The sequence below is a fragment of the Rhincodon typus genome, chromosome 20 (assembly GCF_021869965.1).
Source record: "Rhincodon typus isolate 14 chromosome 20, sRhiTyp1.1, whole genome shotgun sequence".
Taxonomy (NCBI): Eukaryota; Metazoa; Chordata; class Chondrichthyes; order Orectolobiformes; family Rhincodontidae; genus Rhincodon; species Rhincodon typus.
In genome coordinates, this window is record NC_063351.1 from 28,710,596 (window position 1) to 28,726,855 (window position 16,260).

Genomic DNA, 16,260 nt, shown 5'->3' on the forward strand with positions numbered 1-16,260 from the left:
TGACTGTAAAGACAGGACCATCATCAGCTGTTCGAGCCACACCGCTTGCTGGGTGGCCCTTAAATACTCGTTCCCATGGAGACAAGAGACGCGGTCTCCATGGAAACTGAATGATACCTCGAAGCACACACCAGGCTCCATGCAACCGGCTGCAAACCCCAGCGCATGTTCTTTTGATTCGTTCAGGGGATGTGGGCGTCACTGCCTGGCTATTGCCCATTCCCAATTGTTTTCTTGAAGCTGCAGTCCATGTGGTGCCGGTCCACCCACAAAACTATTACAGGGGAGCTCCAGGATTTTGTCCCAGTCACAGTGAGGAAACAGCGATGTAGTTCCAAGTTCAGATGGTGTGTGTCTTGGAGAGAAATTTGTCGGCAGAGGTGTTCCCATACTTCTGCTTCACTTGTCTTTCTAGGTGGTAGAAAACCCCAGAGCATGTGTACCAGGTACAAATCCCAGGTTTTGCACTGGTTACTGCTCTTCCAAGCAAAGAGCAAAGTATTTTTTTTTAATCACCACTACAACTTTGACAAATGCACCTACACATGACCAAAACTTTATATCTACCGATTAGACATTATGGCTCATCTGTAGAAAGCAACGTCAAAAGTTCTGCTTTCCATATTTCATGTTAGATGAAGCATAGTTTGCAGAAGTAGTTGCAAAAAAAAATCCTTACTTGATGTAGCATATTTTCTCAAACGAACAATTTTATAAAACAAGATTAATCTATTTTTCTAATCAACCCGTTCAGAGATGTTATTACACACGTCTGGAGCAGGGGGTCTTGAAGCCACTCAGGAGTAGGGACACTAGCACCGTGCCACAAGAGGGCCCCAACAAGAAATCCTTGGTAATGATGCAAATAGCATATTCTGTCATACCACAGATTTAATTTTTACTGTAGCACAATCCACAGACACGAATAAAGAAGTCTAATTCCTGATCCCTGTTCTATCCAGGACAAGTTTTGAGACAGCTGGCCTAAGTTTTACTCTGGTTAAGCGACTGGATTTTGAACAAGCTAAAATCTCACCCATTCTGTCAGATTTCAAATTTGATTTCAGAAGTAATTTTTTAAACATCTCCCCCTTCCCAATACCTTTGCTATTATCAACTCTGCATGATTAGTCTCTTTTTAATGTGTGCTTTCAGTGAACATATGGTGACTGATTCTTCTTCCTTAAGACTTCTTAACTGAGTTTGCAACATGAGACAGTTTTCCATTTGCATTGTCCAACACCCACAACTCGAGTAGTAAGTTGTGTCTTGCTGCCAAAAGATTAACCACTACAGAAATAAATGGAGGTGGAAAACAGAATAGAACCCAATGACATAATGAAAATCAGTTTATGAAGATCTCTACACAAACAGCCATCAAAATCAGAGCAAAAACCTCGTAGAAATTGCAACAACCTCAACCATTGATTAAAAAAAGACATAGCAACTGTGATTTTAAACTAAAATTTATTTACAATAGAGAACTTCATTGACACACATGCATTTTTATAAATTCATAATGCAGATCAAGTCTAGGCTCTTAAGGCTTCACTGAAAATTTGCAAGACTTCGCTTGCAATAATGTAATGTACAGTAAGTTGAAACTTTGAAGACACAATACACAGGAACCCATAAAAAGAAATAAACAAAAAAAAAAATCAATCAATCAATCAATCAATCTCAATATCTAATGCATCTAATCTAATCATTAAAGAACCAATCTCCCTGATACAGGAACTCATAACATTTGTTGTGTGCCATACTACAATACAGCAGACAGTAAAAGGAAAACTTCCATGGGCCAGTTGAATGCTACATACATTAAACAGTCCTCTGTGGAAAAAGAGATATAGTGCATTGAAAATGTGGTGTAATCCCCAACGTTCACATAAGTGAGCCAACATTACTGCACCACTGGCTTTATTGCACTCAGTATTTTTTCACTACTTTGAAAAAAAATAGGCAACATTAACTCTTCCCCATTTTGGCAATCAGTTCATCACAGATTTTAGTCAGTTCTTCTACTTCCTTATTCTGAAAAATAAAAAGAAACAAAATTGAATGTACATTTTTCCAGGCTTACAAGGATGTACAAGTTGTGTTACTTTTAAACAACCACCTTGATGAAGCCACATAAAAAGTACCACAAAAAAACCCTATTCTTTTCACAGATATTTTTCAGAAAATTGATGAAATGTCAAAAATTAAAATGTGCATCAATTAACAGGTTAAAAACTCTTTGCTCTTAAGTGCCCTGTTTCTACATCAGCCACGAATAGAAATCCTACAGCTGTTGCTACGTGTTATATTGGTTCCATGGATTTACAGGCTTCTATGAATAAGTCCTGTGAATGAAGATAATTAAAAAGAGAAATTAAAATCCTTGTAAGTATCTCACTTGGTGCTTAAGAGGTCCTGTAGATTTTCTGAATGCCCTGTGATCATATTTTAGTCGAGAATTAGACCCTGGAAAGCACTGCTGCAGGTTCCCTATCACCTTAGCTTACAACCCTCACCCTCCCACCCCAACCAAACAAAGGTATGGAGGGGTGTATTGCTGTGATAGAATGGGTAAATTCGTTAAAAAGGCATCACAACGGATAAATGATGGTTAACATTTAAAGAATGAATTCATGTATTGAAACAGTTATATGTTCTCTCCAATGAAACAGCACAACAGAAAAAGAGGCCCAACCATGGTTAACAAAACAAATTAAGGATAGTCTTCGATCCAGTGAAAAGTCACATGGAGTTGATAGAAAAAACAGCACACCTGAGGACTGAGGGCAGTTTAGAATTCAACCAAAGCGGACTAAGAGGTTGATTAAGAGGGTAAACTTGCAAGGAACACAGAAGTGCTTACAGTGCACATTTAAAAGTATGTAAAAAGAAAAAAAAGATTAATGAAGACAAATGTGAGCCCCTTACAATCTGAAACAGGAAAATTGAGGACAAGGAAATGGCAGAGCAATTAAACAACTAATTTTGCTGTCTTCACAGAAACACAAAAATCTTCCCAAATTGTGATCGAAGCAAAGATCTCTCGGAAGGAGGAACTGAAGTAAATCAACATTAATAACAAAAAAGTGCTAGATAAACTAATGGGATTAGAAGCTAATCAATTTACAGGGCCAGATAACCTACATGCCAGTGTACTAAAGGGCATGGGCATCCAAATGGTGGACGTGTAGGTTGTTGTAGTGATTGGAACCAGCTGGATCCTGTTGACTACGAGATCCTTGATTGGGGTTGTTGTTAACCTCAGCCAATCAGGAAAGCCCTGGCTACCCAATATAACCAGGAGATTTATCATTTCCTGGGCTCAGGTGACTGACTCTGACCTGGTTGGCTACAGCCAGTGTATTGTGCACAAGTAAATAAAGGGTGACTTGGTTATGGGATACTGCCCTTTGTGCAGTTGTTTTGGAGGTGTGATGGGAGAAAACAGTACCTGGCTGAAGAACGTATGCTTGCTATAGTCATCTTGAAGTTGGGGTAAGCACTTCTGGCATCCTGCCTTTGTTTGGGAAACTTAACTTGTTTGATCCTGCCATCAAAGACTGGGCCCAGTATGTGGAAAGAATGCGATACTTTTTCTGGGTAAATGACATTGGGGCAGATGAAAAGCAACAAGTTATCCTTCTGATTGCTTGTGGACCTGCAGCATTTCTTGTTATAAAGGGGCTTAACTTTCCGAGAGGCACCAGATGCTAAAACCTTCCTAGAGTTGACTGTGTTGGTTAAGGAATAATGTGACTCCAAAATCCTTTAATTCTGAGACGCTATCAGTTTTATTCGGCTGTTGTTATAGAACTGGGGGAATCGGAATCGGTATTGGGATTTTTGAGGAATTTGTGACAACTGGCAGAGGCATGTGATTTTGGGTTAACCCTGAATGAGATGCTGACAGACTTTGTTTGGTACGTGGGATTTATGATGTAACCATGCAGAAGCGCCTACTAGCTGAAGCCCAACTGGACTTCAAACAGGTACTACAACTGGCTCAGTCATTAGAAAATGCAGCAAGTGGAGCGTGGGAGTTACAGAGCATCCCAATGGAAGTGGACTCCCTCACCCTGTCTGACTGAGCTTGGGGAACACCGCTTGAGTGTAGGCAATTGCAGAACTCATGCAGGGCATATCCTAAAGAGAGGGACCCTCGGCCAGCCCACAGCAGAACCCCACAACAAACCCAAGCCTTGGCCAAATGGCTAAAACGTTCTTCAGGATCTGGGCCGGCAAGTGATTGTAGTTGCTGCCAGTATGTGGACTTGAGACAGCAAAGGGGTCCTACAAAGCCAAAACGTGAGTAAGAACACTCCTAGGCTGGTACCCAGGAGACTGCACACAGTGGAAAGTCCCCCTACATGTGGTTTGGAACAATTACATTACTTAGCGACATCCAAATTGGAACAGATTAAAATTAGTGTTTTGTTAAATGGTCACCCAGATGTATCAGTGGTTGCAGCATCTATCATTAACACAATTCACTTGGGACACTAGCCCTTAAGTTTGCACAAGACCTCAGCTAGACCGAGAACATACACTGGGGAACCATTGCAGATTAAGGATACGACTTCACTTCTGGCCTCCTTTTGAGATGCCGTTGATGCAGTTACCACTGATGATATAAAAGGCTCAGGCATACTGGGGCAGAATTGATTGAGAAAGATTCACCTACATTAGCTCAACATGGTTTGATTTAGAAAATGGCTGCCTCCGTGAAGTTCTTGTGAAATGCCCAGGGGTATTTCAGGAAGGGCTTGGAACTATCAAAGGAACCAAAGCTATTTTACATGTTAACCAGGAAGCAATTCTGAAATTTTGCAAAGTCCACCCAGTGCCATTTGCCTTGCAGGAAAAAGTAAAACTGGAAATCAGAAGACTGGAGAGTGAAGGAATCATCAAATCAGTGCAGTTTGCAGAATGGGCAGCACCAGTCATACTGATTGTGACGCCTGACGGCTCCGATCATCTTTGAGGGGATTTTAAGCAAATGGTCACAGCTGGATAAATACTTGATTCCTTGCATAGAGGAGTTGTATGTGAAGTTGGCAGGGGGCTGTCCTTTACAAAGCTGGACAAGCCATGCCTACCTGCAATTGCAACTCTGTGAAGAATTCCAGAAGTATACTACAATTAATACACACAAGGGTTTATTTCAATATACAAGACTGCCATTTGGGGTATCATCAGCTTGCATTCTTTTCCAGCAGACCATAGAGGACATTTTACAAGGGCACCTTAGGTTGCCATTTATCTGGATGACATAATACATTTCTCCCAGGTGGGCATCCACCTTAGAAGGGAAAAATGAGTGTTCCAGGCACCTCAAGTGACCTACCTGGAGTCAACAAAACAGGGTTGCACCCATTGGAAGAGAAAGTGAGGGCGATCAAAGGAGCCCTGGCTCCCACATCTGTACCAGAGCTTGTGTCTCTCCTTTGGTTAATGAATTATTACAGAAAATTCATATGTAACCTGGCCTCCATCTTGGCACACTTACACCTGCTATTGAAAAAGGGTCAGCCTTGGAAATGGTTGTGTAGCCAAGAAGGAGCCTTTAGGGAAGTGGAAAAAGCAGTCGTCACCTAAGGTGTTGGCCCACAACGATCCAAAGCAAGATGAAGTGCTGACACGCAATGCATCCCTGTACGGTGTCAGGGTAGTGTTGGCTCACTGGTGGCCCAATGGAGAGGAACACCCAATAGAGTATGCTTCCCAGACAGTGGCTGATGCTGGATGCAAATATGCCCAGATAGAGAAGGAAGGTTTGGCAGTTATCTTCAGTGTGAGGAACTTCCACAAGTACTTTTACAGATGGGAAGTTGTCATAGTAACAGATCCCAAACCCCTGCTACGGCTACTGAAGATGATGAGGCAGTGTCACCCATAGCTTCCAGTAAAATGTAACGTTGGCCCTTCTTCTCAGTGCGTACAAGTACAAGTTTGAACACTGTCCAGCAAGCCAAGCGGCTAATGTGGATGCGTCGAGCCACCTCCCACTGGCAGATACTCCAATTGTGCCTCCCCTGGAAAAGTCCATTTTGAGTTTGAACTTCCTGGACATGCTTCCAGTCACCATGGACAACATCTGACTGTGGACTCAAAAGGACCTGGTGCTAGTGGAACTAAAACAGCTGGTGGTAATGATGGAAATAGAAGGGCCATCACAACTCGGACTGAAACATTTCTGGACCTGGCGAGACCAGATCCCTGTAGAGGAAGGGTGATTGTCCTGAGTAAAGGTTGCTGTCAGATAGTGGCTGAACTCCACCAGGGTCATCCAGGGGTTTCCAAGATGAAGATGCTGGCAAGAAACTGTGTGGTGGCCAGGGCTGGATGCTGACATAGCTGCAGTGGTGGGGCACTGCCCAGAGTGCCAACAAGAACAAAAATCACCAGCACTGTTGCCACATTTTTGGAAATGGCTGGGTAAACACTGAACTTGGTGGCATAACAATGCCAGTCTTTTCATGGGCTCAATGTTTCTGGTCATGGTGGATGCCCATTCAAAGTGGCTGGACATGCATAAAGTTCATTTGGCAATCTCAGGGATGACTATTGAGAAGCTGCTAATATCACTGGTGATACATGGACTCCTGGGAGTATTGGTCACGGACAATGGAACATCACTTACCAGCAGGAAACTCTAATATTTCCTAAAGTCAAATGACATTCAGCATATAAGGACAGCTCCACTTCATCCATCGCCCAATGGTCTCAGTGGTCCAAATATTGAAGACAGGCTTAAAGAAGCAGCCTACAGCATCAATTGATACCAAACTGTCCTGGTTCCTGTTTGATTGTAGGACCACCCCACACACAAGAACAGGGATAGCTCCAGCAAAGTTGCTGATGGGGAGAAGACTCTGCACCAGGTTAAAACTGCTATTTCCAGACCTGGAGGAGGGGGTAGTTAAATGGCAGCAGGAACACCAATGATGATCACATGCCTCATCTAAGCAAGAGACAATTTAACTCAGGGGATGAAGTTTCATAGGATCCCCAGAGTGTGGAAACAACAGGCCCTTCGGCCCAACAAGTCACAACGACCCTCCGAGCATCCCACAGACCCATCCCATGTAACCCACCTAATCTACACATCCCTGAACGCTACAGGCAATTTAGCATGGTCAATCCACCTAGCCCCACATTTTGACTGTGGGAGGAAACCAGAGCACCCAAAGGAAACCCATGCAGACATGGGGAGAATGCGCAAACTCCACACGTACAGTTGCCCGAGGGTGGAATTGAACCAGAGTCCCTGGCGTTGTGAGGCAGTAGTGCTAACCACTGAGCCACCGTGCCATGGGAATGGCCCTGTACAAGGTTGACGTGAGGTCAGGTCCTGTGATACAGTCCTGAACAAACAAGTGGGTTGCCTGAAAGCTGTTACCTCACAAATGGGGCAGGAGCAAAACCCACCTGGCCCCTCAAAATCCAGAAGGCCTGTCAGAAACTGTAGGTTCTCCCCCTCCATCTAGTGTCAGGGAAACCTCGGGGTCTGAGATGGATGCAGCCTCAATACCGTTACTGCCAGAAGGGGAGAAAACTCTCTAGATGCAAGAGATGGGCTACAGTCTAGTACATACCACCCATGTCAGAGTCCGAGGTGGAGAAACTGGACCTGGACAAAAATGTTGCAAGAAAAGCTCCAAGAGAAAGACCAGGCCTATGTCCCTGGACTAGGGGAGGGGGGAGGGATGTAGTGATTGGACTCAGTTGAATCTCGTTGACTAAGATCCTTGATTTAGTGTTGTAGATATCAGGAATGCAGGAACCACAATTGAGATGTAAGCTGAGCTCTAACTGGAGGACTAGCGTCCAGCTTGGGTACCTATAATAGACAGTTCATCCTCACATTTAACCAATAGTGAATACTTTTCACTTGGTTTTACACAAAATAACAATATCCGTACATTTCAGAAAAATCCCTAGTATATAAATAGAATTTGGCAACATACTGCTGTTGTATAAATCTCAGAAAATGTGTGTTGCTATCAAATGAAATGAAATTTACATTGGAATATCTTAAGTTTACCATCATTAAAAATTACATAGTAAAATACTGCTCAAAAATTCAAAGTAGTTGATTTGAATATTGTAAAGCACTCCCTCTTAATATGCATTTAATTACCTTTTGTTCCAAAGTTCTCTCCAGTGACTCGACTTTCATCTGTTCTTTCCGTAAGCTGGCCTGAAAGGCTGCCTGTTCTGATTTGGACTTAGCTCGTACTTGAGCAATCTCAGCATTGGCCCTAAAATTCAAGTGAAGAAATTTTTAGTTTGCCTTCCAGGCTCCCCACCACTGCTGTCTCAATGAAGATGGATTGGAGGAAGCAGCATGGTAACAGATTCAAATTCAATAACAGTATAAAAGTAGAGAAAATTCAAGAATAAAGTTTTAAATGGGGATCATGTAAAGTAAAAAAAAAAAATGTGCTAATCTTCTCTAGTGTTTAATGCAATTTGATTCCCATTATTAATTTGAATTTGAGACAGAAAATAGGAATTTATTATAACTTAACTTGTATAGAATAAGAGATTTAACACCAACATTTTAAGATTTGTTACGGGTTATTAAGTTGTACTTCCCAATTTATGAACATTGTGATATCACTGTTGTTAAGACAATACAAGAAATTCAACTAATCGCATACTTAATATTACTGTATAAAATATTTTACTTTTCACATGTTTCCAATTTCAAGAGAAGATAGGGGAAAAAGTGCAATATAAACGCCTCACAATGACTCGTTATTTGTACATCATTCATTGAAAGGGCTGATCATAACGTATGGGTATGTGGTTATCTAGTCAGCTCTATTATCCATATTTCATACATTTGTACTTATTACACAAGAGGGTTCAATTGTGTTAATTGATGCCAAGACAATTGAATAGCCTTAGTTTCAACTGTTTTTGTACTACCCCAACACAGACAACAACGTACATCAGGAAGAGACAGCGAATGTTATCCACATAAAACAATGGGCTGAATTTTCGTTTCTGAATTCCAATCCTGTTGTCGGGAGGAAGTGTCATTTAGAACTCTCAAATGCTGGCACCAAGACCCAAAAGAAAATTTATGAAGAGATGGTTGATTAGAAGGCTATGTCCAAATTCTAGCCATGCTGTCATTTTGAGGGGGAGATCCCTCAAAAGGAAAGCCTATGACCACCACAGTGACTGTGGCAGTTGAGTGGGGGTAAGCGGAGGTGGTGGAATATTTACTGAGGGGCTGAAGGCCCAGAGTGACCAAGTCTGCTCTCAAGAGGCTGCTTCAAACCAGCAGCTAGGCTTCAGCCTCAGCAAAGGGCCTACCCGGCAGCTAGAAAATTCCAGGCCCATTTTGGCATGTGACGTCATTGGGCATTTTAGTTTGCCTTCCAGGCTACCCACCACTGCTGTCTCAATGAAGATGGATTGGAGGGAGGAGCATGGCAGCAGATAGGCATGCTATTCAATAGCAGGAGATTGTAGGCCCACCTGCCTCCACTCCCATACTCCACTAACTCAGTTTCCTCTCACCAGAAGCATACCTGATGTGAGGACTTCCAGAACTGTGCTTTTTATTTTCAAATTTTAGGAAGAATGAATATTTACTTGTCAAGCTTTTCCTCTGCGTGGATTTTAAGAGCATGGTATCGCTGTTCTTCTTTCTTTACTCGGGCAAGATACTCTTGGGCACATTTCTTCAACACTTCCTCATTCTACCAAAAACAAAGTAACTGTCCTGAAAATCCAAACTGATACAACAAGAAAATACATTTCCTCAAAGCACCCTTTTATGCAAACCTTGATCAATACTTTCTTTTAATACCACCATTAATATTGTTGATTTGAGGGAGGTCATCTATCACAAGAAATATATAATTCAGTAAGGATAGACTGGGAACATTAGCAAGCTGCAGTAAAGTTAAAACTCCTGCCTTTGGTTTCAGATCTGATGTCTGGTAATTTTTAAAGTAAAGATTTCAAGAAAGGCAAATTTAGCTATTTCAATTGATCTGGATTTCTCTGTCAGCAGCAGATGAATGGCATCCATTATACATTACCGTAACACTTGTCAACAGAATTCCTGCTGATTTTTTTACGCTGTGATTTATGGCACCCTTGATCTGGGGCCCATATGAACAAGGCAAGATGCAATGAATCAAATTAAAGAGCCCTTGCCTCTACACATCGGATTTTAACTCATTCAAAATGCAACCACTGACACAAAAGTGAAACAATGAGGTATTAGAATATTTATTTCAATGTCAAATCATGTACAGAAAACAAAATGAAGTCCATAAAAGGAAGAAAATAAGTAAGAGAGATTGAAACAAAGATGGTGATTGAAACAAAGAAAGCACAAAATAAGTGACAAAAACTTTTCTTAGGTTTAAATTTTGAATTCTCTGCAACGATAATTAAAATCCAAAGGAAAACAATTCCACATTTACACAAGTACATTTGCAGTGCCAGTGATACGTTTTGGTGGTCAATTGCACATTGTTAAAATAATGACATACTCTAATGGATAAGCCTCAATTGTTCCTCTCACAGTTAGTGGACATCTAGTAGGTACATGTTACAACTGCACATCTTGTGTTTGAATACTGAGCCCTTCAGCAAGATGACTGTCTGTCAAACCTCCTGATTGGGCCAATCAATCAGACTGCAATTTTATGATTTCTGCATTCATGGTGTACATGGTATCAGGGGTGAACTAGCAAGGTAGGTACCGAACTGACTTAGTCATAGGAAACAGAAGGTAGCAATGGAAGGATGCTTTTCAGAATGGAGGATTGTGACTAGTGGTGTTCCACAGGAATCAGTGCTGGGACCTGTGCTGTTTGTGACCTACACAAATGATTTAGAGGAAACCTAGCTGGTCTAATTAGCAAGTTTGCAATGATACAAAGAGTGGTGGAGTTGCAGATAATGAGGAGGATTGTCAGAGGATACAGCAGGATATAGATAAGTTGGAGGCATCGGCAGAAAAATGGCAGATGGAGTTTAATCTGGACAAATGTGAAGGGATGCATTTTGGAAGGTCAAGTACAGGGGGCATTATACAGTGAATGGCTAAACCCTTAGGAGTATTGATATGCAGAGGGATCTAGATATGCAGGTTCACAGATCACTGAAGGTGGCAGCGCAGGTAGATAAGATAGTGGGGAAAAAAAAAAGGCCTCTGGCATGCTTGCCTTCATTGGCAGGGGCATTGAGTATATGGATAGCCATGTTACACAGCAGCTTTATAGAACTTTAGTTAGACCACACTTGGAATCTTGCTTACAGTCACCACACTACCAGAATGATGTGGATGCTCTGGAGAAGGTGCAGAAAAGGCTTACTAGGTGGTTGTCTGATATGGAGGATTTTAGCTATGAAGAAAGGTTGGACAGACTGGGTTGGTTTCACTGGAACCCAGGAGGTTGAATGGTGACCTGACAGAAGTTTAGAAGATTGTGAAAGGCATGGATAGAGTGGAAAGTATGAGGCTTTATCCCAGGGTGGCGGGGTCAATTACCAGGAGAGACAGGCTCAAGGTGTAAGGGGGGCGGTGGAGTTTAAAAGAGATGGGTGAGGCAAATTTTTCACAAAGGGTGGGGAGTGCCTGGAACGTGTTGCCAGAGGTGATGGTTGAAGTAGACACAATAGCAGCACTCAAGAAACACCTGGACAAATACGTGAATAGGAAGGGAATAGAGGGATACTGATCCTGTAAGTGAGGACAGTAAGTTCAGTATGGAAGGCCAAAATGGGTGGGTGCAGGATTAGAGGGCCAGAGGGCCGAAGGGCCTGTTCCTGTGATGTATTGTTTTTTGATCTTTTTTCTTCTAATGGAAGTGAACAGAAATAATTAACACATTTGTTCCTCTAAAATGTTGTTGGTTGCAGAATCCTCTGGGGATATGAGCATAAATATTGAGCCTGGCACTCCATTTGAGGGAGTGCTGTACTGTCAGACATGCCACCTTTCAGATGAATGTTCAACTCAAAGACCTATTTTGTTCTTGCTCAGGATGTGGGTGTTGCTGGCTGGGCCAGCATTTATTGCCGATCTGGATTAGACCTTCAGAAGTTGGTGATGAGCTGCCTTCTTGAAGCACCATGAACAACGTAGTGATACAACAATGCAGTTGGAAGGGAGTTGTAGGATTTTTACCCAGCAATTTTGACCCAGTGCTCTCTCACTTGAGCGTAAAAGATTTTTATGTTTTGAATATTATAATCTCAGTATATTAATATTTTGAACAACAGCAGGAAGTGATTCCCCTGTGCCCTGGCCAATGTTTGTTTATCCCCTCAAACAAAATCTTTAAAGTACAGGTTTTCTGGTCACTCTCACATAACTGTTTGTGGCATGACGCTACAAGCAAACTGATGTTGTGTTTCCAATATTTAAACAGTGACCAGACTTCAAAAATCCTTCATTGGCTTTAAAACACTTTGGACATCACAAGTTTGAGCACTTTACAAATGCAAGTCTTTCTCTTCCTTTTCTCCCTCTCTTCAATATCCATGAGCACTGATAGATGTCCTACCACGCTTCATGCAAAATCTGGACCATGGATATTATATTGGTCAACTAAATAAATTGTGTTAAAGTGTTGTTCTATGAAGTCTACAAACTAAGAACTTTTTTCTCTAGGATTCTACAGTGTAAAGAAGTAGTTTAGTAGGCTATGAGATTTAGGTTAAATGCAGTAGCCTTCAGTGTAATAATCTAATCTTAGCTTTTTTTTCTTTGAGATATAATTTGTCTCTGTTATCTTGTTACATATTTTGATTTTGTGAAAGGTAAATTTGTGTTTGACAAACCTACTGGAGTTTTTTTGAGGATTTAACTCGTCGAACAGATGAAGGAGCTATAATGGATGTGGTGTATTTGTATTTTCAGAAAGGTTATGATATCTCCCATAAAGAAGTTTAGGGTTTAACATTAAAGCACGTGTGATTGAGGGTAATACATGGCATGTAATAAGATTTGGTTAGTAAAGACAAAACAAGGAATAAAGGGGTCATTTTCAGAGTGAAAGTGATGATTAGTAGGGTACAGTAGAGATCAGTGCTTGGGCCTCAGCTATCATAAACCAATGATTTGGAGGAAGACATCAAACATAATATTTCCAAGTTCACTGCGGACATAAAACTAGATGGGACTGTTAATGGTGAAGAGGACTCAGCGAAACACACAATTCTCATATTGCTGGACAGATTGGATGCAGGGTTAATGCTTCCCCTCAATAGGAGATAGAAAACAAGAGGTCATGGTCTCAAGGTAAGTGATTAAATCACTTCAGACTGAGATGAGGAGATACTTATTCAATGAGACCATAGTGAACCTGTGGAATTCTCCATCACAGAAGGTTGGAGGTGAAGTCACTGAATAATATTATGAAAATAGAAAGATTTCTAGAGACCGAAGGTGTCAACGTATGTGGTGAAAGAACGGGAATATAGCGTTGTGATAGAGAATCAGCCATGATCACGCTGAATGGGCTACCCTGCTCCTATTTTTTGTCTTTCTAATGCATTACACTAATGTTTGTTGAACTGTACTTTCACATACAACAATAACTTGCAACTGTGGATAGCATCACATGCAGCAATCCAAATCACAGCCATTGGTCTTGATATAAATACTGCCATCTTTGTGTACAACTGAGTAAATGTAAGGTTAATTTTTTTAAAAAAAATCTGTGGTCCTTAAAATATCCTCCTTTCTAAAAAAATTAAAATTCTTCAGGTTAAATTATTGCAATTCTCCTTTTATAGGACTAATTGCCACCCTGATATTTTATTGATAAAACTCCATACTTAAATCAACCTACCTTTCGGAACCCCTCTAACACCTCCTTCATCTTCTCATATCTCCTGAAGAGGTCTGCAAGAGATTTCTCCACAGAGTTCAGGTCAGACAAGGCCTGATCCTTTTCCATTATTAGCTGCTGTACTGTGTGATGGGAGATGGACTTTTCTCTGTGATCATCCTCTGTAGAAAAAAAAATACCAGATTACAAAAGATATATTTATGCATCAAAATTCAAAAGTCCATCTCCATGTATTTTCAGCAACAAAACAACGAGTGAGAAATATGCAGAAATTCTTTTTCCACCCTGTCTCATAATTCAAACTAGAATGCTGGATACTGCAGACTAAAACATAAGTGTTTTTTTCTTACCATTTAAATGCTTATTTTTCAAAAAGAATGCCAAACTACTCAAAAATTACATTATTCAATATAGTGGTGGCACAAATTCCGGGAAATTTAGTGTTGAAATGAGGGACAAAAAGAAAATCACAAGGGGAAAAAAAAATGTATCAAAAACGTAACAATCAAACCACAGAAGTAAGTGGACAGGGAATTAGACAGTAAGGAGATATGATGTTATAAAGCAAAATACTGCAGATGATGGAGATCTGAAATAAAAACAGAAAATGCGAGAGAAATTCAGGAGGTCTGGCAACATGTGCGAAGAGAGAAGCAGAGTTAACATTTTGAGACCAATATGACTGTTCGTTGGAAGAGTTCTGAAGAAGTTATACCAGACCCAAAACGTCAGCTCAGTTTCTCTCACCATGAATACTTCCAGACCTGTTTACTTCTCCAGCATGTTCTACTTCTTCATGATATGTCATTTCAGCTTCAAAATGACCAAGTAAACAACTCTCATCAAGAAAAATCTAGCTAAAAATCAATGTGTGTCACATTTTGGGTATGACAGTTATGATTTGTGACATTCCCATGTTCATCGAAATGAATGCAGATAGCAAGCAAACTTGGGGCTATCACTTATTTACTTGATTTTAGCTCCTCCCATACCACTAGCTGCCTCTGCACTCAGCAGGGAATCAAACAGCATGTGCTAAAAGCTCGTGGTGCTGTAGTTTTCTGATCCAAAAGGCTGTCTTGTCCCTCTTAAAGGGAAGCTGCACTGCTTTTCAGAAGGCTGCTGCTGGATACTTTTGCTCCAGTTGTAAACAGAAAATGGAATACCAGGATAGAAAGAGGATTCCAGAGGCAACGATGCAGACCTTGGTACTGGATATGAATAGGAAGAGAGCCATGGTGCCATATACAGGACCATGATGACAGGGCAGAGGGGGTTGGTGTTCAGGAAGCACTCAAGGACCTTTTGGGCAGAAGAAGAGATGTTAGGCTCTTCACATAGAATAAGAGTGTGGGGACAGAATCTTGTCAAAGGCAAACTTCATAAGGGAGTAGGAGGTGGCCATTAGGGATGGCAATTCCTGACATCTGGCCCTGAGGAATTGGCAGCAGTGTCGCAAGAAGTCTAATGACTTTTGGTGACCAAGATCTTCCTAACATCTTCCATCTGCTGCAGTACCCACCTCTCATGCTGCTTAATGCATCACACCTCAAATCACTCTGACATCTGCTGACCCTGACACTGAGAACTCACAGCTAACATGCAATAATCCACACCTGACACTGCACATATCTTAGATGATGTCACAAATCCTGGATTAGGATCTGGTGAGTTACCAGCCATGAATGGACTGCAGCCAGCTTTCCACCACTGCAGAGGACTCTGAGGTCCTTGTCAAGGTGGCATACCTGGAGAATGCAGATGATGCAAGATGCTGGGTGCATTAGCAGTCTTGAATGAAAGAATCTCTTCCAATTCCTATCAAGGATCGTGGCAGGACTGGACACTAACTTGGCAGAGTGTGATGCAGAGTTTATCCTCTCTGCAGCCTCTGCTCCATCTGTGTTATCCTGCAGGCCGAGAAGCACTGCAACCGCAGTGTCTGTTGCAGTCTCTCTGTGGACAGGTCACCCACTCCTCTTTGTTCTTTTGTGAGGATGCAGCAATACTCAATGCCCAGGACTAGGAGCTCACCCCAACACATCCAAAAATCCTACAGAGTACTTTGAGAGACCTTCCAATCCCAAAAAAAAATCAAAAATCAACTGATCTGCAATTTTGTAACTTGGCCCCATGTGTAACACCAGTGTTGGGATCTTCTTGTAACTAAACACTTGTTCTTTGGTGAATGGCACACAACTTTGCTAGGATAGACCTACTTGATCCAACTTTGGAAATAGAGCACTTGGACCACATCATGAGTGTTGAACGCACAGTGCACACGTGGAAATGCCCATTCAGATTTTGCAGAGTCACTTCTATCAGGCTTACAGGTCAAACTATGGTGCCTGCTGTTTATAATTAACATGGTGACAAGTGCAGTCTTCAACCACACATAACTGCGTCTTGATCATACGCTCAAATGATA

The 16,260-nt window shown here is 41.5% G+C and overlaps 1 protein-coding gene across 1 annotated transcript; it reads right to left on the reverse strand.

Moving 5' to 3' along the window:
* Nucleotides 1–1,448: 1,448 nt before the first annotated feature.
* Nucleotides 1,449–16,260, reverse strand: LOC125485581 (transforming acidic coiled-coil-containing protein 1-like). Its single transcript, XM_048609032.1, has 4 exons — nucleotides 13,833–16,260; nucleotides 9,610–9,716; nucleotides 8,141–8,261; nucleotides 1,449–2,034 (listed from the first exon to the last, which is right to left on the reverse strand). Exons 1-4 carry the CDS (start codon nucleotides 13,938–13,940, stop codon nucleotides 1,969–1,971), a joined length of 402 nt encoding a protein of 133 aa, XP_048464989.1. The 5' UTR covers nucleotides 13,941–16,260; the 3' UTR covers nucleotides 1,449–1,968.